The sequence below is a fragment of the Canis lupus genome, chromosome 36 (genome assembly GCF_048164855.1).
Source record: "Canis lupus baileyi chromosome 36, mCanLup2.hap1, whole genome shotgun sequence".
Lineage (NCBI taxonomy): Eukaryota > Metazoa > Chordata > Mammalia > Carnivora > Canidae > Canis > Canis lupus.
In genome coordinates, this window is record NC_132873.1 from 9,231,753 (window position 1) to 9,258,564 (window position 26,812).

Consider the following 26,812-nt stretch of genomic DNA (forward strand, 5'->3'; position numbering starts at 1 on the left):
AAAAGTAACTTTTTCCAACTCTAATTTTAATGTAGTAATCTATGAAATACATGGTGTGAAAGATTAGTATTGAATGAATATGGAGGGTAACTCATACCTTAAATTCCTCCAAGATTTTGTAATTTTTCCCATGATATTCACAAAAGTTTTTCACTTCTTTGCACTCAGGGCAGCATCCATTGTGTTCCACTTTAGTACACTTTGGGTGAATTTTAGGGCATTCTGGCTGGTCACAAACAGGTCCATCCAGAGCACAGACACATGGACAGTTGGAATGCCCTGGGAAAAAGCGTTCTCCCAACTTGTATACAAAGCCGCTGTCATCCACACACCCTTTCCCTCGATAGTCATCAAAGATCAGATTGTCATTACTGGAGGTCTGGTCACCTTCATCAGCAGGGTAGTCTTCATGACTGATGGCAGCAGAGGTGACTGATCCAAGGATGACCAACAGAAGTATGCAAGCTTCATGAATATGAAGAGCCATCCCCCTCCTCAAAGGCTTCTGGATGTGCTCCTAATATTAAATATACTCAGCTCCTTCCATGGGAATACAAGAGGGGTAGGCTGAAAATAAATATTTAAAAAGAAGAATTTGACATATATAGAGAGAATATGGATTTACGTAAGCCCTTGTTCTTAATCTGTTTATTTGGGATCTGTCTGGAAGATACTCAGACCTCAAATAGACTAAGTTCATGCAACTATCTATGCTTCTTATGAAGTTTGGGGAGTTTATTCTTGGCAATACATGCATTAAAATTTGTCCTTTATTCCACCTAGGAATCGTAAGCTCAGATTTACCCTCTGAATTTCCAAGGTTTGGCTTTGTTTAAATTGTAGAAGTGGTTTTACTGAGCCTCAAAAGGTGATTACAGTAGTTACAGATGGCTCAAGAATGTTGGAATCCACATTCTCTATTATTCCTTAAGCTGGATTAGTCAGTGATAGAATGTATATGATATAATTATCTGTATAAAAACTAAGAGATTAGTGAGAAAACATCTACTTCTAAAAGAAAGAGAAGAGACCAATAGTCTAATATAAATTATAATTGAGATGAGCTAGTATAAAGGTCTTCCTACTTCACTCCCATAACTGGAGAATAGCAGTGGTCTCAAATGTATTTCTTGTTTCAGAAACCATAAATATGGATTTTGGAACATAGCTATTAAGAAAACTAGTACAACCATTCCACAGTGAATAAGAGAAAAATTTAAATAATAGTGCAAGAGAACTCCATGTATTGAAAAGGATTTACTAAAAATAAATTTATTTGTTATCATTGTCCACAACTTTATTTTACTCAGGAAGTAAGCTCCTAGTGGGCAGGAAAGATGCACCTGAGATTTTTTTTTTAATGGCAATTTGAATCTAGTATTTATGGAATGCTATTTGAATTAATTACTTCAATGTAAAATATATACCATTCACATAGTCTTGAGGATATACCTTTCTTTTTGACATCCCAAACATATTTGCATTTGGTCAATTTGCACAAAAATGCCAATACAAAACTATTTATTGAAATTCCTTAAAGTAATGATGAGGTGTTGCCTTTCACAGAAAATATGTATGATTAATTTAGTGACATTGACTCTTAAAAGCTTCACTTAGTGTTAGTGCTTGGTGTGGAGTGTTAGTAGTGGGCTCTTATTTAAATGTTTAGGGTGACTAACTCATACAAAGGCTTTGGGGAAACTGTGACTTTAGACACTAATAGGTAAGAAAAAGTGTTGTCGGATAGTTCATTTATCTATCTAAATGCTATTGGCTTTATGCCAATGTTGCTCAGACTGTATATAGGACATTCTCAGATAATTTATAAATGTTATTTGTTGGTATATTTTCAGAATATAATGAGTAATGATAAATCATCCCTTTTCAGTATAGCATATACAGGTGATCATTTAAAAACATGATAAAGATGACATAAGGATACTTCATCAACTATTATATTTGCATTTTAAGTAAGATATGCAAATTATCTTATGCAAAGTAATAGTAAAATGGAAGGTAGTATATTTATGCCCTCCTTTAAGAGAAAACTGCTCTCTCATATTAGAATTCCTTTTGGGTAGGTAATGATAAAAGAGATAGATTTATTTTAAAATATGTCAAAAATAATGAGTCATGACAGAACAAAAAAAATGCAAACCTATAATTCTACTTGAGAAGCTGGAAGCTCCCTTTGACAAAGCATTTTTTTCTCTTAAATTACTACAGAGGCCACAAACATAACAGAAGCTTCTGAAAAAAGCATAAATATATATTTTACTGATTAAACCATGCATTTATACATCTCTCACATATTTAGAAAGTTTATCTTGGAAGAAAGGAATCTATTGTGCTTCCTTATAGTATTCCAGCAGTGTCTGCCAATACATGCAAGATAAGCCATATAAAAGACACATATCATTCTGCTTCAAAAGGACATAGACAGAAATTGATCTCTTTGCAAGCTACAGGTAGGCATTAATATATCAAGTTGTGATAAATGTAAACTTAAAGATAAAAATAGGGGTATAATGTCTACTTTATATAAACCTTAAACATGCTTTTATTATATGAAATACATTTTTAAATCTGCATGGAGAAAACAAGGTTTTCTTTTCAATATAACAAAGTTCTTAGGCTATTAAAAAAATCCCTTTTCATAATAGAGCTGCTCTAGTGTAGTTAAAAACACTATTTAAGAGAAGAAATATTAGAGAAATGAAATAAAATGTTTATCTGAAGATTTTTATTAAGTAAGCAAACACTGCTAAACTGAGGACCACTTTCCAGCTAAACTTTCCCCCCTCCCTATATTTTTACATATGATTTAAAATGACTGCATCTATTTCTTTGAGAAAACAAACATAACTCATGTCATAAGATACACTTACCTAATCACTCTGGAGGTTAATGGTGGTGGTGGGAGTCATAGACCAATACGAACTAAAACATCAGGTATGTTTTAGGAAAGCAGTTCCTCTTTAGTTATCCAAAGAATACATTTTCAGGCACGAATTAAAGGTAATCCATTCTTTCTACCTCCCATTTCAAAACACAGTCAAGAAGCAGTCTCCCGCCCTTCCAGAGAGAAACACAGCAGACACACATAAGAAATATGCTTTGGACCTGTCTTCAGAATTCAAAGCAAGAAGCAATGCTGGTCCTGTAGAAATCCAGACCCCAGTAGCAGAATCATGTTGAACTTATTTTTAGCATTTTCTCAGATCCTTCTATGAAATTTACCGGCTGATTACGCCTCCTCCACACATGAGTTCACTTACACAGTGTTTGGTACGGCAGTAGAGGTGATTTGGCTAGGCTCTGAGGATCACAAACAGCAATAGCATGCTGTAGCTTAAAGCCCACTCCGCTGGCAGTACCATCAGCATCATCCACAATATGTTGCTTGAATCCCCTCTTACACACCAGAAAATACTAACTGTGGACGTGAAGGAAAGGAGCAACTTTAGCTGGGTTTCTGCATCACTGAGAGCAGTTTGCAGACTGCTGATTTGGAGCTCATTCGCCGGCAGCCGGGAATTCCTCAGCACCACGGACAGCGCCAACAACTGGCTTCTGAGCCCAGCTCGGTGAAATCCGAAATCCGGAGCTGCTTCTTTAGACCAGGCTAGAGTGTTCTCTAAAGCAGTCGCACTTTATACAGCCGACGCATGCATTAGGAGTGGGAAAGACATTTTACACACGAGATACTTATTGGCATTGAAATTACAACAAAAAATACAAAACATTGTAATTATACCTAATGCATTCTTAGATGGGCTGCAGAGATGAAAGTTCTGGAAGAGCATTGCATTTAGATTTAAGCCATCTGCAGTCTTGATGATTATTAATAGATAAAGCATGATCATTGTCAAAGAATCTGTGAACATGTACGCTCCTCGATTCTATTTGACCCTTTTGTTGCAGAAAGACTTTCTCCATGCTATATGATTAAACTTCAGGTCTTCCTGCAGCTTGGATTCGATTTAAAAAAAAAAAAAAGTAGCCCTGTTCTCCTGCAGTTTGTTCTCTAACATTCAAAATCAATCTCCTGTAATTCATCTAGTCTGTCATTAGGCGTCATTGTAAAGCTGTTTCTTTCAAACCCCTAGCAAAGATGCTCTGTCTCTAAATTCTTATCAAAATGAAGAAAAAGAGAACCAGACACAAATGAGCAAAAAGTTGTGTTTTTTTTTATTTTTTTATTGGTGTCAGTATGAGCACTAAAATACATGTCCAAAGCATGTTTTAAAGCAAATTGTAAATGTTACCTGCTGGCATATTTAACCAGATACTTCCTGGTTTGAGACTGACTACCCAAGGTATTTTCAAGCCTTAAAGGGAATGCCGTCCGCAGTGGGATATGCTGACCATCAAGACCACGTTCGAACAGTGCCGTCAGAGCCTCCGGAAAACAAATACTCTCCGTCATGAGAAAACACGACTGTGTGAGCCTCACTATCATGGCCCATCAATTTGTGGATTTGCCCTGATTTAAGATCTAGCAAATGGATAACCCCACTGCCACTCGCCTGAGCTAAAACTCGACCTGAGAAAGAGGGAGGAAGAGAGGGAGGGAGGGAGAAAGGGAGGGAGGGGGAGAGGGAGAGGAAGAAAGAGAGAGGAGAGAGAGAGAGTGAGAGAGAATATCAAAGTTTAATTTCAGGCAGTCATAGTTTATAAGCAATGAAATACACAGTTTTGTCTCAAATGTAATTTAACAGACTCATATTAGATGTCAGTCATTAAATATGAGCTAACTCATTTGTATAGGAAATAATTCCAGGCAAAATTAAGACATGTCAATAAGATTGTAAAATTTTAAAATGAGGAAGTGAAACCTAATGTCCCACCCACTTTATCAAATGCCCTCCTAATCTCCTTATATTTGGGATTAATAAATAATTTTGAGAAAATGAGTGTGAAAGCAATGAAGCGATGCAGGTTTGTTTTTCAAGTGAATTATTTGTGAAAAGATGTCCAAAGCATAGGTTCAAAATCTCTGTCCCTATATAATGGATAATTTACATTTTAAATTTTGCATTATACTTTAACTTGTAATTATGCTAAATCTTTACTTAGGCATAATAATATACATTTATTATGACACTTATGAACCTTTTTTGGAGTTGAAGTGAAAATAAATACCTCCAGTTCAAGGATGACTTAGGCTTTTTTACTCTAATTTAAAATTCAAAATTCTGTTAAACTAAGTTTATATTACATAAGAGCTAAATATAGCACAGAGTATTCTCATAATTTTTATACTGTATAATTTTTAGTGAATAATTTCCTTCAAGTTAAAAACATATCAGCAGCCCAATTCTAATGCTTTTATTAAAGAAGTCTGGTAACAAACTATCAGGGAATTTAGAGGTAAGTAAAAATAATGAAATACGTTTACATAAAGTCAGTATGTGGGGTAAATAAGTATGATACTAGGGCTATCTATGGGATTATCTAATCATACTTAGAAGGCATATTATCATTCCAGTAATGACATTTAAAATTGATTAAACAGTATATGTCAATTGATTTTGTACCTGATGTGAATAGTTTCATATAATCTTTACAAGAATATAATGATAAAATAATATTAACTTCATTATATGGATGAACAAAGAGAGGTTTAGAAAGGTGAAGTATCTTGCTCAAGAGGAGGTATATTCGGTATGGAGGGAACTATCATTAAATCACAATCACTTTAAAGAGCCTGGGCTTTAAGTCCTTGTGTTTTCACATCCAGCATAGTATTGTTATCAATGATGCCTTATTGATAGATTTTTAAGTAGGTGATATATTGTGAAAATAAAATTTGCCTGTTTCATAGTAAAAAATTCTTTAATGATATTGCCATAAAAGTCACAGTGAAATATTTAATCACAAATTATACACCAAAATGTCATGAATATTTTAAAAACAGAAAAGTTATCAAAGTAAAAAATAAAAAAAAAATTTAAAAAAGTTATAAAAGTAAAGCTAACCATGATAAATATAGTCTATTTACAAACCTTTATAACTACTGGGCTTCTTCATCTAGAACAAAACCTGACACAGCAAAGATCCTTAGGATGGATTAGAGTGTCCAAAGAAGCAGATGTGAATATTTATTATAAACCTTCTTCTACTAAGTCTTTGCTGACAGAGGCATTACATATGGATTCCACTTCTAGTCTCACTCTATAGACAATTGCTGTTTGTGACTTTCCTAAGAGTCAAACAAGTAACTTTTTTCTTGTGGTCTTCATGCAACAGATAGGAAGGAGGTAAATGTTATTTTCTATTTTTGAAAGGAAACAGAATCAAGGCTCATAAAGAAAAAGAAGAGATTTAGCTTTAAACCATTATCTTTTGTTGAAGTCAAATCTGTAAAAATCATAATTGGAAACATTTATGAAGGTTCTTGGTAATTTCTGAAAGTTCAATAAAATAGAGAATATACTACTAGAACCTAATGATGGGATTATATAATTCAGCAGCATCATGCCTCAGGTATTTCAAAAATTTGTCTTCTATCGAACAGATTTTAGTAACTTTATGGTGAAGTTTTTCATGTTTACTTGAACTAACTCATTTACAGAAGATTGCAAGATAATGATTATGTATATAATAACTTATTCCTAAAATGTGTATAAATTTATAATGTTCAACTTTAAAGTATATGGGATTATTACAAGGCATACAATGTCTGACCTAAAATTAACTTTACTGGGACTTGAGATGCTGAACCATTTCTAGGCTAGAAGATTTTCAGAATTACTTACCAGGATGGGTCAATTACTACATTAGTGTCTAGTTGGTGTGAGAGAGGTGGCACTCTCAAAAAAAAAAAAATCACAGTATGATTATTGGTAGTATCTCTAGAAAGTGGAGTATTTACAGACATATGTATAGGTATCTTTCTAAATGTACTGGTGATTGGCAATTAAAAATAAATCAGGATAGAAATCATTTGTCATCCCAATATCAGAGTCTTACTGACAAATTTAGGAAGAATATTTATCTGCAACTTGGTCAATGAAATAAAAATATGGTAAAGATAAAATTTTTAGCTGTACTGTGAAAATTTATGAAAACGTGTACTAATGTTTATGTTAAAGTTCATGTCTCCTTCAACATGTGAAATAACAAAAAATAAGTGATACATTGTATATTTATATTTCAAATATTTTGTTAAAATGTTATAGCAAAATTTAAGCAAAACAGTTGTCTTGTAACATGTAATTCCTGAATAGATTATTTAAAATGTCACTTAGCATGGTATTCTAACAAGAATAATTATACAAGTTATGAATGCACGTATTCCATGAATACCACAGATTGAAAATATCTGATTAAAAAACAGAGTAGTTAATTAACACTGATTTAAAAAGAGAAATAGCCAAGTTGACTCTTTTTCGAATAGAATATAAATATTAGAATAGTTAGATAAAATATGAGTTGCTTCTCTTCTTTTGTTAACATTTGTTATTAGGATGGCCAAACTTTAGAGAATGGGAACAAAATAAGCATGCTGGAGAGAAAAAGCTGGCTTGAGCAAAGCTGTCTCCATTGGATTTGGTAAAAAACTTGAATATTTGAATATACTTACTTATTTAAGCACATTAGCAATAGAATCTCTTTAAGAAGTTTATAGAATGAATTAGCCCATTAAAATCAAGTGTTAAAATTTTATCTTGGTACACGTAATCATTTTGGGTAAACCAACAAATTGGAAAGTCCTAATTGCATGCTAATAGAATGTGCAAAGAAACTATTGGCATGTTTTCAAAGTGAAGAGTTTTTAATTAATTATCAATACATACATGTGTGAAAATTTAATTTGAATTTAAGAATATACTTAGAATAGCCACGAGTTATTTTAAACTTTTTTGCACTTACTTCCTAAACAACACTAATTCTCCTTAAGATTATGATATATAGGGGCACTTGGGTGGCTCAGGGTTAAGTGTCTGCCTTCCACTCAGGGTGTGAGCCCAGGGTCCTGGGATTGAGTCCCGCATCAGGCTCCCTACAGGGAGCCTAGCTTCTCTCTCTGCCTCTTTGTCTCTCATGAATAAATAAATAATAATAAATTATTATTATAATATTATATATATATATAAATAATATATATATAGGCACTTGGGTCGCTTAGTTGTTTAAGTGTCTGACTTTGGCTCAGGTCATGATCTAAGGGTCCTGGGAGCCCTGCCTGTATTGGACTCCCTATTCAGTGGAGAACCTGCTTCTCCCTCTCCCTCTGCCCCTCCCTCCTGCTTATGCTCTCTCTCTCTCAGTCTTTCCTTTTCTCTCTCAAATAAATAAAATCTTTTAGAAAAGACTACAATATATATATTTAAAATATTTTATTTTTAAGTAATCTCTACACTCAACATGGGGCTTGAACACACAACCCAGGATCAGGAGTCGTATGCTCTACTGACTGAGTGAGCCAGGTGCCTCAGGTTACAATATTTTTGATACCAATCATAAGTTAAGGTGCGCTATAAGTTGGAGTACAAAGACTCTTATGACATTTTTTAAGTAGATAAGATATGGTACATTTCTTTTCTTTCAGGTTTATCAGAATGACCTGAAATACTAGCCATCATTTATTGGGCATCTAGAGCTCCCTATGTTACCTCATATGTTCTGCACTTAACCCTCAGATGTAGAGATTTTCCCTCTTTAGTTAATGAAAAATGGGACTCAGAAAAGGTAAATCTGGGATTTATTTATTTTTATTTTTATTTTTTTTCATTTATTTTTTATTGGTGTTCAATTTACTAACATACAGAATAACCCCCAGTGCCCGTCACCCATTCACTCCCACCCCCCGCCCTCCTCCCCTTCTACCACCCCTAGTTCATTTCCCAGAGTTAGCAGTCTTTACGTTCTGTCTCCCTTTCTGATATTTCCCACACGTTTCTTCTCCCTTCCCTTATATTCCCTTTCACTATTATTTATATTCCCCAAATGAATGAGAACATATAATGTTTGTCCTTCTCCGACTGACTTACTTCACTCAGGATTTAGATCAAAATTTTTATTATCCAAAAGTCTTGCTTCATTTACTCACTTGAGTATGTCTTTTATAAATTAAGAGTCAGATAAGAGTGATACTTTGGGGGGATGCCTGGGTGGCTCAGTGGTTGAACATCTGCCTTTGGCTCAGGGCCTGATCCCAGGGTTCCTGGATCGAGTCCCACATTGTGCTCCCTGCTTCTCTCTCTGCTTATGTCTCTGCCTGTGTGTCTCTCATGATTAAATGAATAAATAAATCTTTAAAAAAAAGTGTGGTACTTTGGGGTTTTTCTATGAATGCCACTGAATTTTTTTAAAGATTTTTATTTATTTGAGAAAGAGAGCAAATGAGAGCAAGCATGGGTGGGGGTAGGGGTAGAGGGAAAAGCAGACTCTCCACGAGCAGGGAGCCCAATGTGGGGCTTGATCCCACAATCCTGAGATCATGACCTGACCCAAAGGCAGATGCCTAACTGACTGAACCACCTAGGTCCCTGAATACCACTGAATTTATAGATAAATAGGCTCTTATGCTTACTGCTTGTGTTAATCTCGTCTTTTCTTCAGTGTTGATTCTACTACTTTGTCAAACTCTGAAACTAAAACATCTATATTCTTGCAGGAGACATGTATCTTCATTAATTCTTAAATACATAATCTTGTAATGCATATATTATGCATTATATATGTAATGCACATATTAAAAAATCATCCCAATTGATAAAGATTCATGTTAAATCCCTCTCGCCTTTCTAGCAAAATTATCTCTAGTTTTTCCAATCTATCTTGGATACTATATTCTCTCTGTTTTCCAGACTTCAAACTATAGTGACATTCATTTCTCAACTTTTTTCCTTCTCTAAGATCAACCCAAGTGGTATCCATTCTCTTTTCCAATTTTCTATAGTTTGCTTATTTAAAACGGTTATGTCCACAATATTAAAGTCCTTGCTTTCATTTGTCAAGACTATTGAGATGGTATACCAAATTATCTTTTAATTATAATTTCATTACTTTAAAATCTGCATATTAACTCCTATGTTTTTGTTTTCAATTATGTAACTCCAATAAATTTGAATAGAACAACACCCAATGCAGCAGGAACAACAGCAACAAGGAGGTTTCTTATAACTCTGACATTCTCAGGTTTTGTTTTAGATCCAATCATCTCATTTTATAAACAGCTAAGATGAAATAAGAAAATCTGCCTTTTATTTTTTATTTATTTTTTTACTATTGCCTTCTGACAATGAATAATGTTCTAGTATCCTAGTAGAACTTTCAAGATCTCTACACTCCCATACAACTTGGCATTTACTTAACCAAGTACACTTTTACACAAATCCTATGTTCTCCATAAAATGATATGTCATCATTTCTTGAATATATTTTTCATTTCCCCACTTTTCAATTGTTGCTTCTGTTATTCCCCCTGGTGAAATATTTTTCTTAGCTATTTTCATGGCCCTCAGCTATATCTTCATAGTAAAGGTCAACTCAGTTCAAAACTATTTTCTTCATCTTGTAGGTGTAAGACATCCTTAGTGGAGATCTTCCTATTCTGAGCATTCATTGCATTTTATTTATACCATTCATGTGATAATAAGATACCATAAACTATAGTTAACTGTGTGTTTGTCTTACCTTCTTAACCTTGTAATTACTGGAGAACAGGGGCGTGTCATATTTTTTGCATTTTCCCCCAGCTTAATACATAGACTATTGTAATCAATCCTCAGTGGTAGTAGTAACAGTTTTCATCACTACATTTTTTTTTTTTTTTAGTTCTTGTTATTTGCCAACCACTGTTTTAAGTCCTCCATACATATTATCTCATTTTATCCTTACTACAACCCTATAGGGTAGATATATACCTGCACTATACTATTGTAGCATTTTTGACTCACGTATAGCTATTGAACACTGGAAATGCAGCTGGTGCAAATTAAAATACACTATCATTGCAAAATGTTCACCAGATTTCAGACTTCAGGAAAAAATACGAAATATTTTCTTAATAATTTTATATTGATTATATGTGATAAAATATATTTTAAAATTAATTTCACCTGCTTTTTGAAAACATGGCTACTAAAAATTTAAAATTATGTATGTGATTCACATTATATTTCTATTCAACAGTGCTAGCACATATCCTATTTTATACAAGAAGAAAATGAGGCTTAGAGATGAAAGCAACTTCTCCAAGGCTACACAACTTAAGTATTGGAGCCTGGACTTGGGGGCTATATGATTCCAGAGCTCTCATGCTCTTATCCTCTACATCATGCCCTAATACCTCCAGATGAACTTTTATTGATTGGCTCAATGTTCTCTCCTACTGTGATTAAGCTGCCCTTACTAAAATGCAATATGAGTCAGAGTAAACATGTCTCGGGTGTGCAGCTCCAGTTTCCAGCTAAATCTGTGCTTGCTCCTAGGAATACTTTAAAATTAATTTCTATTTAAGTACAAGAAATATTTCAAAATTTCATTTCTGTGGTTACCATAATGGCATTTATAGACTCCAAGAATCTTATTGTACAATTAGCTTCCTGGGAATAAGGAGGGGACTTTTATTCTTTTAGAGCTCAAAGAGCCTATCCGTGTACCCAACATTCAACAATGCCTTAGTGAGCAAAATCAAAACAAAAAATAAAAAACACCTCCACAACTTTAGATAAGTGTTTTATATTAAGATGTTATAAAAATGTATGTCATTTTTTTGCTCTAGGGGAAGCAACCAGAATATATCATCCTTCTGACGCTTATACTTTGAATAATGACTAATATCCTCTCAACTTCACCCAAAGAGTATTTTTGAGTATAGTGAGCATATTTTACCCAATTCTTTAAACTAGTTGCTCACAAAAAGAGAATATTCTTTTTTGTTGAAAGATTTCAACTTAATTTGTTTTGCATGAAGGGTTCCTTTAAAATTAAAGACAAAGTTAAATTACTAGACTGATAAAATTATCTAAGGGACAGTTATTGGGAACTCAGTTATCATTATGATAATTCATATTCCCTGAAATTCCAAGTACAAATTAAAAAAAATTCTGGTAAACATACACTGTTATATTAGTTTCAGGGGTTTCAGGTATATAATATAGTGATTCAACAATTGTATATATTACTCAGTGCTCATCATGAGAAGTGGACTCTTAATCCTCCCTTCATCAGTTTACCCATCTTCCCACCCATACAGTTGGTTCTCTATAGTTAAGTGTCTCTTTCTAGTTTATTTTTTCTTTGTTCATTTGTTTTGTTTCTTACATTTCACATACAAATAAAATCATATATTTGTCTTTCTCTAATCTGTTTTGCTTAACATTATACTCTCTAGATCCATCCATGCTGTTGCAAATAACAAGCCATTCTTTTTTTTTTTAATTTATTTTTCAAGCCATTCTTTTTTATGGCTGAGTAATAATCCATACATAAATATAAATATAAATATAAATATATATGTGTATATATACATATTACACCTCTTCTTCATCTATTGACAGACACTTAGGCTACTTCCATAATTTGGCTATTGTAAATAATGCTACAATAAACATAGGGGTGCATATATCTTTTCAAATCAGTGTTTCTATATTCTTTAAGTAATACCCAGTAGTGAATTACAAGATCATTTGATAGTTCTATTTTTCATTTTTTGAGAAACCTCCATACTGTTTTCTACAGTGGCTACACAATTTTGCATTCCCACCAACAGTGTACAACTTTTCATTTTTCTCTACATCCTTGCTAACACTTGTTCCTTGTGTTTTGGTTTTAGCCATTCTGACAGATGAGGTATATCTCATTGTGGTTTTGGTTTGCAGTTCTGTGATGATTAATGATGATTATTGAGCATCTTTTCATGTGTCTGTTGGCCACTTGTATGTCTTCTTTGGAGAAATGTCTGTTCATGTCTTCTGCCCATTTTTTATTGGATTTTTTTGTGTTTATAAGTTTTTTATATATTTTGGATACTAATACTTTATTAGATATGTCATTTGTAAATATTTTTCCCATTCAGTAGGTGGCCTTTTAGTTTTGTTGGTTGTTTCTTTTCCTGTGAAGAAGCTTTTTATTTTGATGTAGTCCCAATGGTTTATTTTTGTTTTTGTTTCCTTTGTCTCAGGAGACATATTTAGAAGGATGGACCAACATCAGAGGACTTCTTGTCTGTGCTCTCTTCTAGAATTTTTATGGTTTGGGACCTCATATTTAGATCCTTAACCCATTTTTAGTTTATTTTTGTGTATAGTGTAAGAAAGTGGTCCAGTTTTATTCTTTTGCATGTAGCTGTTCAGTTTTCCCAACTTTATTGAAGAGACGGTCTTTTTTCCACTCCATATTCTTGCCTTCTTTGTTGAAAATTAATTGACTGTATATATTCATGAGTTTATTTCTGGGTTCTCTATTCTCTTTCATTGATCTATGTGTCTATTTTTATGCCGGTACCATATCATTCTGGTTACTATAGCTTTGTAGTATATCTTGAAATCTGGGTTTGTGATACCTCCATCTTTATTCTTCTTTTTCATGATTGATTTGGTAATTTGAGATCTTTTGTACTTCCATACAAATTTTAGGATTATTTGTTCTAGTTCTCAGGAAAATGTTGTTGGTATTTTGATAGGGATTGTGTTAAACCTGTAGATTGCTTTGAGTACTATGGGCATTCTAACAATATTTGTTCTTCCAACTCATGCACATGGAATATCTTTCCATTTCTGTGTGTCATTTTCTGTTTCTTTCATCAATATTTTGTAGTGTTTGGAGTTCAGGTCTTTGACTTCCTTAGTTAAGTTTTTTCCTAGGTATTATATTAGTTTTGGTGCAATTGTAAAAGGGATTGTTAATTTCTTTTTGCTGCTACTTCATTATTCAGATATAAAAATGCAAGAGATTTCTGTACATGATTTTATATACTGCCACTGCCTGAATTATGTATCAGTTCTGGTAGGCTTTTCAGTGGAATCTTTAGGGTTTATATATATAAAACATCATGTCATCTGCAAATAAAGTTTTACTCCTTTCTTACCAATTTGGATTCCTTTTATTTCTTTTTCTTTTCTGATTGCTTTGGCTAGGACTTCTAGTACTGTGTTGAATAAAAGTATTAAGAGTGGACATCCTTGTCTTGTTCCTAGTCTTAGGGGAAAATCTCTTAATTTTTTTCATCATTAAGTATGATGTTAGCTGTGGGTTTTTCATATGGCCTTTATTATATTGAGATATATTCCCTCTAAACCTATTTCATGGAGGGTTCTTATGAATGGATGTCATACTTGTCAAATGCTTTTTCTGTATTTATTGAGAGGATCATATGGTTTTTGTCCTTTCTCTTGTTGATGTGATGTATTGTGTTGATTGCTTTGTGAATATTGACCCACTCTTGCATCTTGGGAATAAATTCCAGTTGATCATGGTGAGTGATTTTTTTTAATGTGTTGTTGAATTCAGTTTGCTAATATTTGCTGGGGATTTTAGCATCTATATTCATCAGAGCTATTGCCCGATAGATCTCTTTTTTGTTGTGTCTGATTTTAGTAACAGGGTAATGCTGATATCATAGAATGAATTCAGAAGCTTTCCTTTCTCTATTATATTTGGAACAGTTTAAGAGGAGTAGGCATTAAATCTTTAAATGTTTGCTAGAATTCACCTGTAAAGCCATCTGGTCATGGACTTTGTTTGGAGTTTGTTTATTAATGATTCAATTTCATTACTGGTAATTGGTCTATTCAGATTTTCTGTTTTTTTGTTTTTTTGTTTTTTTTTTTTCCTGATTCAGATTTGGGAGGTTCTGTTTCTAGGAATTTATCCTAGCTTGTCCAATTTGTTGGCATATAATTTTTCATAACATTCTCTTATAATCCTTTGTATTTCTGTTATGTTCTTTCTCGTTCATTTCTAATTTTATTGGAGTCATCACTCTTTTTTCTTTTTTTAAAAAATATATCTGGCTAAAGGTGTATCAACTTTATCTTACAAAAAAACAAAACAAAGCAAAAAAAAAAAACAGGGGATCCCTGGGTGGCGCAGCGGTTTGGCGCCTGCCTTTGGCCCAGGGCGCGATCCTGGAGACCTGGGATCGAATCCCACGTCTGGCTCCCGGTGCATGGAGCCTGCTTCTCCCTCTACCTATGTCTCTGCCTCTCTCTCTCTCTCTCTCTCTCTCTCTGTGACTATCATAAATAAATAAAAATAAAAATAAAATAAAAAAAAACAGGCCCTGGTTTCATTGATGTGTTCTATTATTTTTTGGTTTATATTTCATTTATTTCTGCTCTAATTTTTATATTTATTCCTTCTATTGGTTTGGGGGTTTGTTCTTTTTTTTTTCTATCTCCCTTAGGTGTAAGGTTCAGTTATTTGAGATTTTTCTTGCTGCTTATGGTAAACATACATTACTGTAAACTTCCCTCTTAGAACAGCTTTTTCTGTGTCTCAAAGATTTTGGCCTGCTCTGCTTTCATTGTCATTTGTCTCCATGTATTTTTTTTAATTTCCTTTTTGATTTCATAGTTGAACCATTCATTGTTCAATAGTGTGTTGTCAAATCTCCATGTATTTGCCTTCTTTCCAGATTTTTTTCTTATGGCTTATTTCTAGTTTCATAGTTTTGTGGTTGGAAAAGATGTATGGTATGACTGATCTTTTTGAAGTTGTTGAGACCTGTTTTGTGGCCAAATATGTGATTTATTCTGGAGAATGTTCCATGTGCACTTGAAAAGCATGAGTATTCTGCTGTTTTAGGATGGAATGTTCTGAATATATCTGTTCTATCCATCTGGCTCAAATTGTCATTCAAAACCACTGTCTCCTTGTTGATTTTCTGTTTGAATGATCTATCCCTTGATGTAAATGGGTGGTAAAGTCCCCTACTATTATTGTATTATTATCAATTACTTCTTTTATGTTTGTTATTAACTGCTTTCGGTACTTGAGTGCTCCCATGTTTGGTGTATAAATATTTACAATTGTTATATCTTGTTGGATCGTTTCCTTTATGATTAATAGTGTTCTTCTTTGTCTTTCGTTACAGTCTTTGTGTTAAATTCTATTTTGTCTGGTACAGATATTGCTACCCTAGCTTTCTTTTCACTTCCATTTGCATGGTAAGTGATTTTTCCATCCCTTTATCTTCAATCTGAGTGTATCTTCAATTCTGAAATGAGTTTCTTATAGGCAGATGGGTCTTGACTTTTTGTCCCTTCATTTACATTCAAAGTAATTACTGGTAGGTGTGTACATATTGCCATTTCATTACTTGTTTTATGATGGTCTCTTCTCTTGCTCGTTTCTTTCTCAGTTTGCTGCCTTTTTGTAGTGATATGCTTTCTTTTTATTTTTTGTGTATCTATTATTGGTTTTTGATTTGTGGTTACCGTTAAGTTTGTATATAACATCCTGTGCATATAGCAGTCTAAATTAAGTTGATGGTCATTTAAGTTTGAATCCATTCTCTCCTTTATGTTTTAAGTATATGGTGACATACCTTTACATTATTTCATTTTGTGAATCCCTTGATAGATTTTTATAGATCTACATAATTTTACTGTTTCTGTGCTTCCTATACTTCTTACTCTTACTTATGATCTTCTCTTTCCACTCAAAAGGTTCCCTTTAACATTTTTTACAGGGCTGGTAAAAAGTGGTCATGAATTGCTTTTTTCATCTCTGATTGGTCCTTTTTATGTTTTCTCTCTGTTAATGATCTCATTGAGGTCTTCCACTCTCTTCTCCAGTCTAGTGATTATCTTTATGGCATTTATTTAAAATTCTCTATCAGACATGTTACTTGTCTGTGTTTTATTTTTTAAAAGATTTTATTTATATATTCATGACACACACACACACACACACACACACACAGAGGCAGGGACAAAGACAGAGGGAGAAATAGGCTCCCTGGGGGGAGCCTGATATGGGACTTGATCCCAGAATCCTGGGATCACTACCTGAGCCACAGGCAGACATTCAACTCCTGAGCCACCCAGGTGCCCCTCTTTGTTTTGTTTAGCTCTCTTCCTGTGATTTTGTCCTGTTCTTTCATTTGGGACATACTCCTCTGTCTCCTCATCTTGTCTGTCTGCTTCTATATGTAAGGAAAGTTGGCTACATCTCCTGCTCTTGAAAATAGTGACCTTATGAAGAAGAGGTCCTGAAGTGCAGTGTCCCTCTTTACCAGAACCTAGTGCTTCAAGGGTGTCTATGTGTGTTTCACGCACCTTACTGTTGTGGCTTAGCTGCATTTTCCTTCAGTCCAGTCATCTGCAATGCCTTTCTTTGCCAGTTATACGTAGGGTTTTGTCTATGTGTTGTTAGTAGGTCAGTCTGGGTTACCCTGGGCTTGAATTGAGTCAGACCAGGTGTTTACAAGAGATGCAGTAGCACATAACTACAGGGTACTTTCCCTGGGTTGTCCCCTGAGAAGCCTTTGTTGGTGGCCAGGGCCTGCAGTCAGATCAGTTGCTTGTCCCCAGTCCACTGCTGGGCAGCAGTTGGATTGATGTTGTGTGGTTATCTTCTCTTCCAGGGGCAGACATTACTTGTAGTAGTGCTGGCCCTTGTTGAGGCTACTTGCACACCACCAGCTTGTGGCACCGTTTTGGATGGGCTCCTGCTAAGAATGTAGGAGAATGTTGGGCTGGGAAGCACATTGCCAGCAAAGTCTGCAGTGGTCTGCTCCAGGAGGGCATTTGAGGTTGCCTTACTGAAGCAGGCAGGGTTGGAGGAGGCAGATCTACAGAAGAGTACAGTGGTGGGGCATGCAGTGTTATCAGTGCTTGCTGGGAGAGGAGACTTAGAGCTGAAGCCTGGCTGGAGGCTGTGTGTCTGCAGGAAAATGCAGGGGTAGCACACACTGTTAGCAAGCAAGTTAGCAAGTTAGGTAGAGAGTGTTGGTGTTGTCCTGGTTCCTGAAGGCGTCCTTGTATCTAGACTGGGGGCTGGTGGAGGGAAATGGCAGCCACCAGCTACTTCATTCCTAAAGAAGTTCCCTAACGATCCTTGTGTCTCCAGCACACACTCTGACATTAGTAAAGAAATCTCTGTGTCATACACCGCAGGAATTTTTCAAACTGCTGTTTCTATGGTGTATCTCTGTGGGGCTATTGGCTGTGCTGTCTCTTTAAGGTCAGAGACTCAGTTTCCTATTACTCTCCCGGCTCTCCCAAAGCCACACCAGATGATTTAAGGTTCTGGATGTTAAAAGCCATGCTGATTTTAAGGACTTGCAAAATTATGCCCCCTCTGGCTTTTAAAATCAAATACGGGGATTCATCTTCCTTCTGTGGATTCCCCTTGCCTGGGGTGTCTGGGGTGAAGGTCTGCTTCTGTCTCTTCTCCACAACCACAGTGTTCCTCCTATGGACAGTCCCACAGTTCCTTTTAGCCCCTGACCACATATCTGCCCTCCCTACTCTCTTCAATGTGGCCTCTTCTCTACATTTAGCTGTGGAGAGTCCACTTTGCCAGTCATTTTCTGGGTTATTTACACTGATGTGGGTTATCTACTTGTATCTATGGGATGGAGCAAGCTTAAAATCCTCCTATTCTGCCATGTTCTCTCCCTCCTTTGCATAGAATGGTTTAATAAAATAAACTGGCAGTCAAGTTTTAAGAAGATACTGCTTCAACTCCTTCCAAAGTTGTATATTTCACTGGCCAAAATGATGCCATTTGTAATGGAACATCTAAATAAGGAAAATAGGCAGCGTAGATTTTAAAATTTACTAAATTATGTTGACAGGAATCTTTGATTTTTCTTTACTGGAGTAATAATTCATTACCTTAGTAAATGTATCAAAAGTTGACCTTTGAAAGTTGAACTTCTTTGGAAAAATCTTTCATTGAACTAGTAACATTTACCCAATGAGCCATCAGTTATCAGGTACTATTAGCCAAGGCAACCTTGGTTTCATATATTGTTTGGGTCAAGTGAATAGAATTCTGTTTAATGAGATTCGTTAAATGCTGTAAATACTAGAGCTATAAGCTTATTGTTTGGAACGTTAATTTAGAAGACACTTTTTACCCTGTGTCTGTATACTTAGCAAAAAGTTCACAAAATTCACTTACAAATGGATGTTACAAAAATATAATTTGACAGCCATATTATGAGTCAATAGTTGACTAAAACTGTAGTTTTCTATTATATCATTAGGAATAACATCATTCTGGATTAAGTACATATATCTACAAGAATGAAATTCTGCTATAAGAAAAGAAGTAGACTCAAAACTTGTAAGTTTATTATAAATAATGAAAATGTTAATGAAATACATCATTACATTTCTCATTAAAATAACTTTAGTAATTTCTCATGATTATTCATGCTTTGCATAAATTTTGAAATATTCCCCCCAAAGAAACAAAAATACCCATTTTACATTTCATTCAAATTAGTCTCATACAAGATCATAGAAAATGTATCACAAATATACAAAAGTAAAGTCTAAAAAAATTGTGTGCCATATATAAAATAACATATCAGAGGAGAAAAGAGGCTTTGATCAATAAGGAAATGATTTTTATACACATCAGAACCAATTTGAAGCAATTCTCTCGATCAATATAGATAGGCAGAAATGCTTCTCAGCATTTATTACCTGTGGAGAGTATTATTGATTAATTGTATTGATTTTTAGAATGCATGTGGAGAGGCATCTGTTGTTTCTTTAAAAGATGCCTCCAAATGAAAAGTATCAAGAAACTATTTAAGTTTTGAGGATTTGCATTAATGGCTCAACCTGGGTCATTACTCAGAATTTCAAAAACACCATTGAAGGAGATGTGGAATTTGATTTAGTTTATTTTGCATCCTATTGCTAATCAATACATTTCAGAAAAAAATTACTTGGGAATTTAACTTGCCTAAGTGCCTGTAACAATTTATAAACTTTTCCAGTATTTTTTTCCAGTATTTTTACTGTGTATATGCTGGCTAAAGGGCCTTAACTTTTCTCTTGTAGGGTTGTACTGCTTGAACAGAGATTGTGTCAAAACATAAACATATGTTAGTAAATAAATGCATTTTAAGTTTCTCTGGCTAAAACCTCATGCCATGAAAATGGCAAGAGAGTGGAGAAAGCTTCAATATCTCTTTAGGATTGTAGTCAAGCAGATATGCTTACCTTACTTCAAGTGGGTAATATGTAATGGATACAATAGTTGCTGAAGATAAAAATCTACCATTATTTAAATTTAGTATGGAATGTTATCTAAATTTTTCTCCACAGAGTTTGTTTTATGTGTTTGGTCTAAATAAGCAGTTTTAAATGAATATAATAATTATATTTGTCTTTCACATGAAATTCATATCTTGTTTAGGAAAGCAGTTCTTTGACACTATTGAAATTCCTAAATTTTAGCAGAATAAATCCAAAATGTAAAGTCTTTCCTTACTAGGAATAGAACTTTGGTCTTATAAAATATTTTCCCCTAGTAGGAGAGAAAGAATGAATATCTTTTTGAACAGGTGCTTTCCTACATGAGCTGTCTTCTGAATATTATAGAAATCCCTTGTGAGGTGCACCTAAAGTCCTAAAAATGTTCTAACTAATTATTGAATCTATTTAGAATATCAACAGCCACCTGCTTTCATTAAGAAATCCTTGTAGACCTGTTTCCTAACTTGGTCCTCACCTATGCAGCTGATCAGTGTTGAAATAATATTTATTCAGGGACCCCATGCACCTGGAGCTTTGCAAACATTTCAGAAAATCATTTAGTGATGTCAGAGGAAAATCTAGTTTTGGTTCATTTCTGGGGATCAAATAAGCTATGGCACAGTGTGGTTCAGAGCAAGTCATAGACTGTGATATTTTCTTCCCCACTGTTCATGAGTTGAAAAAGGACCCAAAGGCTTATATTTTATAATAAAAATTTAATTAAAACTTTAATTTTTTATATTATAAAGTAATAAAACCACCTTTAGTATTTCTCATTTTTCACTGTTTAAACCATAACATTTACTACATTTTCAGACTTATGGAGTTCTAACATTTTAGGAGTTTTTCTCTTCATAGATTTGTGTCAGCACTAACTTCATTATGAAGAAATAGCACTTCCTAAGCATGGAGGGTTTTTTTTTTTTTTTTTTTTTTTTTTCCTGTGGGGAAGAAAATACTGTCAGCTTCCACTAGTTAATGTTGAGGTGGTGAATTAGTAATAGTTGTATTCTTATTTTTAGAACTTCATTCTTCCTACTCAAGAGCAACATCAATCCATTGGAGGAAAGTGGCTAAGTGATAAGAATTATAGACAAAATGATACTCCCTACCCCAAAAAGAAAAAAAAAAAATCAAATGTGAAAGTCCTGTATAAGTTTAGAGTGGCTAAATATTTAAAATTAGAATAATCTGCTGGTTTTTAGAAAAATCATTAAACTCTCTGAAATCATAGACTGCCTAAATTCCAAATCCAAGGAAATACAGATCTAACACCTAATTGATATGCTAACTTTAAAATGATTTGAAGTGGTTGATAATAAAAGATAAAATCACTGCTTTCCATTTATGATCTACTGTCTTCTGAATGTTTTCTATTATGTAATTTTGAAAAACTGCATGTGAAGTAAACATTTTCAATTTTATAGGTAAAGATATTGAATTATAGTGAAGTTAAGTAACATCATCAAGATAACAGAGCTACTGTTAGTGCAAGAATGCCAACCCAAATTGTCTATAAACTTTTTCTATTCTACAGCCTGGGGAGAAAGGAGAGTAGTTATGCTAGAAAGCTAAGCTAATTTGGCTGCTACATGAAGGGCTAAATTTATATTAACTTCATAATTCTATGAAGGCATCTTTATGAATATCTAAAGCAATATTCTAGTATATTACATTCTGGTGACCTGGCTTTATACCTCATAGAAAAATTTAAAGTGACCTGTGATTATTCTTCTTTTTAATACTTAAAATTTTAAGTGTTATCTTCATTGAACTACAGTTGACATACATTGTTTAGTTATACAAAATAGAAATTCAACATTTTACATACATTACAAAATGCCCACCACGATAAATGTAGTCATCTTACAAAGCTATATCATCGACTATATTCCTTATGTTGTATTTTACATATCTGTGACTTTTTAAAATAGCTTTATTAAAAAAAAGTCTTATAGCTGCAAACAATCCCCTTCACCTATTTCACCCATCCCTCTCCAACTCTGTGACAACCATCACTTTGGTCTCTGTGTTTGTGACTTTCCATTTTTTATTCTTTCTTCTTACCTTTTTATTCCATATATAAGTGAAATCATACAGCGTTTGTCCTTTTTGGTAGGATTTATTTCACTTAACATAATGTCCTTTAGGTGCATCCAAGCTATTGCAAATGGCAAGATTTCATTCTTTTTTATGGCTGAATATTCCATTGGGGGTGTGTGTGGTATGTGTATGCTACATATTCCGAATCCATCTATTGATATACTTCAGTTGCTTCTCTATCTTGGCTATTATTAATGATGCTGCGATAAGCATAGGGGTGCATATATCATTTCCAATTAGTTTTTGTTTTGTTTGGGTATATTGTGGGTATTAAACCTTTTTCAAACATATCATTTGTAACCATCTTATCCCATTCAGTTTCTTTGCTGTGCCAAAGCTTTCTAGTTTGGTGTAATCCTAATTGTTTATTTTTGCTTTTATTGCCCTTGTCTGAGGAGCCAAAAAACATATATGTTGCTAAGATTGATGTTAACTGCCTATATTCTCTTTCCGAAATTTTGTCGTTCCAGGGTCTCACAATTAGGTCTTTAGTCCATTTTGACTTTACTTTTGTGTATGGTGAAAGAACGTAGTCCAGTTTTTCCAACACTATTTATTGAAGAGACCGTCTTTTCCTCACTATAAATATTGCCTCCATTGTCCTAGATTGACCCTATAAGTGTGGGTATACTTCTGGACTCTATTCTGCTCCACTGATCTATGTGTTTTTGATTATGATAGCAGTGCAGTGTAGTTAGAAATCTGGAAGTGTGATACGTCCACTTTTGTTCTTTCCCGAGATTGCTTGCCTATTCAGGGTCTTTTGTGGATCCATGCTAATTTTAGAATTATTTGTTCTAATCTGTGAAAAATGCTATTGATATTTGATAAGGATTACTTTGAATATGTGGAATGTTTTGAGTAGTATGAACGTCTTAATATTCATGAGCATGGTATATCATTCCATTTGTTTTGTCCTCTTTCTTTTGTCAATGTCTTCTAGTTTATTTATGTCCTTGGTTAAATTTATTCATAGGTATTTTATGCTTTTTAATGCTATTTTAAACAAATTAGTTTCCTTAACTTCTCTTTTTGCTTCTTTATCATATCATCTGCAAATAGTAACAATTTTACTTATTTCTAACCAATTTGGGTACCTTCTATTTCTTGTCTGATTACTGTAGCTTGGACTTCTAGTAGTATACTGAATAAAAGTCAAGGGCATCCTTGTCTTTTTCCTGATCGAAGAAGAATAATGAGTATTATGTTAGCTATGGGTTTTATATATAGGTTTTATTATTTTGAAGTATGTTTGTCCTATACACACTTTGTTGAGAGTTTGTATCATGAATGAATATTGAATTTCATTAAATGTTATTTTTCCTGCATATTCAGATAGGGTTTTTATCTTTCATTGTGTTAATGAAGTGTATCACCTTGATTGTGTTTATTGAACTATTCTTGTATCCCTACAATTAAACCCACTTGATTTTGGTCAATGGTTATTTATTTATTTTTTTTAAACACTTTAATTTTTAAAAATTTTTTTTTAAATTTATTTATGATAGTCACAGAGAGAGAGAGAGGCACAGAGACACAGGCAGAGGGAGAAGCAGGCTCCATGCACCAGGAGCCCGACGTGGGGTTCGATCCCGGGTCTCCAGGATCGCACCCTGGGCCAAAGGCAGGCACCAAATGGCTGCGCCACCCAGGGATCCCTGGTCAATGGTTATTTTGATGTATTGTTGAATTTGGTTTGCTAATATTTTGAGGATTTTTGATTCTATATTCATCACTGATACTGGTCTGTAATTTTTTTTTAGTACTATTTTTGTCTTGTTTTTATATCAGGGTGATGCTGGCCTCATAAATTTGGAAATGTTCTTTCCTTTTCAAGTTTTTGGGAATAGTTTAGAAGGATAAGTATTCTTTAAGTGTTTGGTAGAATATAACAGTGAACCCTCTGGTCCTTAATTTTGTTCACTGGGAGTTTTTTGATCATGGATTCAGTTTTGTTATAAGTCATTCTTCTTTTTCTAGTTCCTTTAGGTGGAAAGTTAGAGTTCTTGAGATTTCTGGATTTTTTGAGGTAAGCCTGTATCTCCATAAACTTCCCTCTTAGAACTGTATTTACTACATTCTAGGATTTAAGCCATTGTGATTCCATTTTCATTTTTTAAAAAGATTTTATTCATGATAGAGAGAGAGAGAGAGGGAGGCAGAGGGATAAGCAGGCTCCATGCCGGGAGCCCAGCGGGACTCGATCCTGGGACTCGATCCTGGGACTCCAGGACCACACCCTGGACCAAAGGCAGGTGCTGAACCGCTGAGCCACACAGGGATCCCCCATTTGTATACAGGTTGTTTTTTTTTTTCTTTGACCTATTGTTTTTTTAGTTGCATTCTGTTTAGCCTAGGTTTTTCCTTATTGTTTTTTTTGTTTCTGTTTTTGTAGGTCTAGTTTCATATGCTTGTGGTCAGAAAAGATGCTCAATATAATTTCAATCTTACTGAAATTTGTGATCTAACATCTTCTATCTTAGAGAATTTTCATGTGCCTTAAAAAGAATGTGTTCTGCTATCTTTGGATGGACTTTATGTATGTGTTTAGTTCATCTGGTTTACTTATTGTTCAAAGTCACTTTTATTGATTTTTCAGTCTGGATGATATATCCATGGATAAGTAGAATTTATATATTTATGTACTCCTGTATTTTATGCAAAAATATTTATAATTGCTTATCCTCTTGTTGGATAATACCTTATTATGTAATGCCCTTGTCTCTTTACAGCTTTTGTTTTAAAGTCCATTTTGTCTAAGTATTGCTACCTCAGCTTTTTTGGCTTCTATTTGTATGGCATATCTTTTTTTTTATTCCTTTATTTACAGTCTATATCTGACTTTAGGTCTGACATGAGTTTCTTGTAGCCAGCATGTAGATGGGTCTTATTTTTTTTTACCCATTCAGTCACCTGTATTTTTTTTTTTAATTAGAGCATTTGCACTTAAATTATTGAAAGGTATGTACTTATTGCCATTTGGATTGTCTGGTTGTTTTGCAGTCTTTTGCTGTTTGTTTGCAATTCTCTTGCTCTCCTCCTTTCTAATTTAATGACTATCTTTAGTAGGATAATTGGATTCCTTTTTATTCTTTGGTTATCTATTACATGTTTTTGGTTTGCAGTTACCATGAGGTTCATACATAAAATAGACTACTATATACACAGAGTGTTAAGTTGATAGCTTGGGAAGTTCAAACACATTCTAAAAGCACTACATTGTTACCCTTCCCCTCTTCATGTCTTATGTATTTGACATTTTATAACTTTGTATTTTCTGTATCTCTTGACTAATTATCGTAGGTATAGTTGATTTAACTTCTGTATTTTAACCTTCATATTAGCTTTATAAGTAATAATGACCTACTTTAATACATATCATTTTTACCAGGGAAATGTTATCTTTCATAATTATCTTCTAATTATCTTTTCTGTTTAAAAGAAGCTCCTTTAGGGCATTCTGGGTGGCTCAGTGGTATAGCGCCGCCTGTGGCCCAGGGCATGATCCGGGACACCCGGGATCGAGTCCCACATGGGGCTCCCTGCATGGAGCCTGCTTCTCTGTGTCTCTGCCTCTCTGTGTGTCTCTCATGAATAAATAAAACCTTAAAGGAAAAAACAAAAAACAAAAAGAAATGTTAAAGGACCTCTTTTTTTTTTTTTTAATATTTCTTATACAGTTGGTTGAGGTGTGATGAATGCCTTTAACTTTTATTTTCTCTGGGAAGCTATCTCTCCTTCAATTTTGAATGATAACCTTGTTGGGTAGAAGATTCTTGGTTGTTTTTGTTTTGTTTTGTTTTGCTTTTTAGCACTTTGACTTTATTATGCCACATCTTTCTGGTCTCATAAGCTGATAATCTTATGGTGATCTCCTTGTACAAAACTAGTTGCTTTTCTCTTACTGATTTTAAGATTCTCTGTCTTTAATTTTTAACTTTTTAAATTATTATGTCTTAGTGTAGATCTCCTTGGGTTCATCTTATCTTTTCTGGATCTGGATACCTGCTTCCCTCCCCAGATTAGTTTCAAAGTTTCTGACCCTTCTCTCTCGTCCTCCTGGGACTCCTAAAATGCAAATGTTACACTGGATGTTATTGCAGAGGTCCTTAACCTAACTTCATTTTTTGAATACTTCTTTCTTTTGGCTCTTCAGTTTGGTTGTTTTCCATTACTGTCTTCCAGATTCCTAGTCTATTCTTCTGAATTCTCTCATCTGCTGTTCTCTCTTGTGTTCATTTCAGTTTTTTTTTTTTTTTTTAGTTCTGCTTGGTTCTTAATTAAAAAATATTTTTTTCTAGTCTTCTGTTGATATCACTAAATTCCTACTCTTCTCTCAAGTCTGGTTAGAATCTGTTACCATTATCCTTTTTTATTTTAGCACTTTTTCTGTGGCTTTGTCTTATTCTTTTGTATGGAACATAATTTTCTGTCTCATTTTGACACCATGTTTTTATGTATCAGTCAAATCATCTACAGCTCTTGGTTTTGAAAGTAGTGGCTTGAAGCTGAAGGCCTCCTGTGCAGCC

At 34.1% G+C, this 26,812-nt stretch overlaps 2 protein-coding genes and 1 long non-coding RNA gene across 7 annotated transcripts in view; 1 reads left to right on the forward strand and 2 right to left on the reverse strand.

The window, feature by feature from the left end:
* VWC2L (von Willebrand factor C domain containing 2 like) overlaps positions 1 to 4,019 on the reverse strand; it is a 155,527-nt gene extending 151,508 nt beyond the window's left edge. Inside the window, exons 1-2 of the mRNA XM_072812781.1 lie at positions 2,889 to 4,019; positions 98 to 567 (exon numbers count right to left, since the gene is read on the reverse strand). Of these exons, the coding sequence (XP_072668882.1) occupies positions 98 to 487 (390 nt within the window). The 5' untranslated portion in view covers positions 488 to 567; positions 2,889 to 4,019. The remainder of the gene's footprint in view (positions 1 to 97; positions 568 to 2,888) is intronic.
* A 149-nt stretch (positions 4,020 to 4,168) lies between these two features.
* SPAG16 (sperm associated antigen 16) overlaps positions 4,169 to 26,812 on the reverse strand; it is a 908,675-nt gene continuing 886,031 nt past the window's right edge. For all 5 annotated transcript variants that reach the window (XM_072812774.1, XM_072812773.1, XM_072812772.1 and 2 more), the window contains one exon: positions 4,169 to 4,546. In XM_072812774.1, coding sequence (XP_072668875.1) covers positions 4,492 to 4,546 — 55 coding nt within the window. In that variant the 3' untranslated portion in view covers positions 4,169 to 4,491. The remainder of the gene's footprint in view (positions 4,547 to 26,812) is intronic.
* LOC140625552 (uncharacterized) overlaps positions 19,173 to 26,812 on the forward strand; it is a 34,801-nt gene continuing 27,161 nt past the window's right edge. The window contains exon 1 of the long non-coding RNA XR_012024906.1: positions 19,173 to 19,254. This is a non-coding gene — a long non-coding RNA (uncharacterized lncRNA). The remainder of the gene's footprint in view (positions 19,255 to 26,812) is intronic.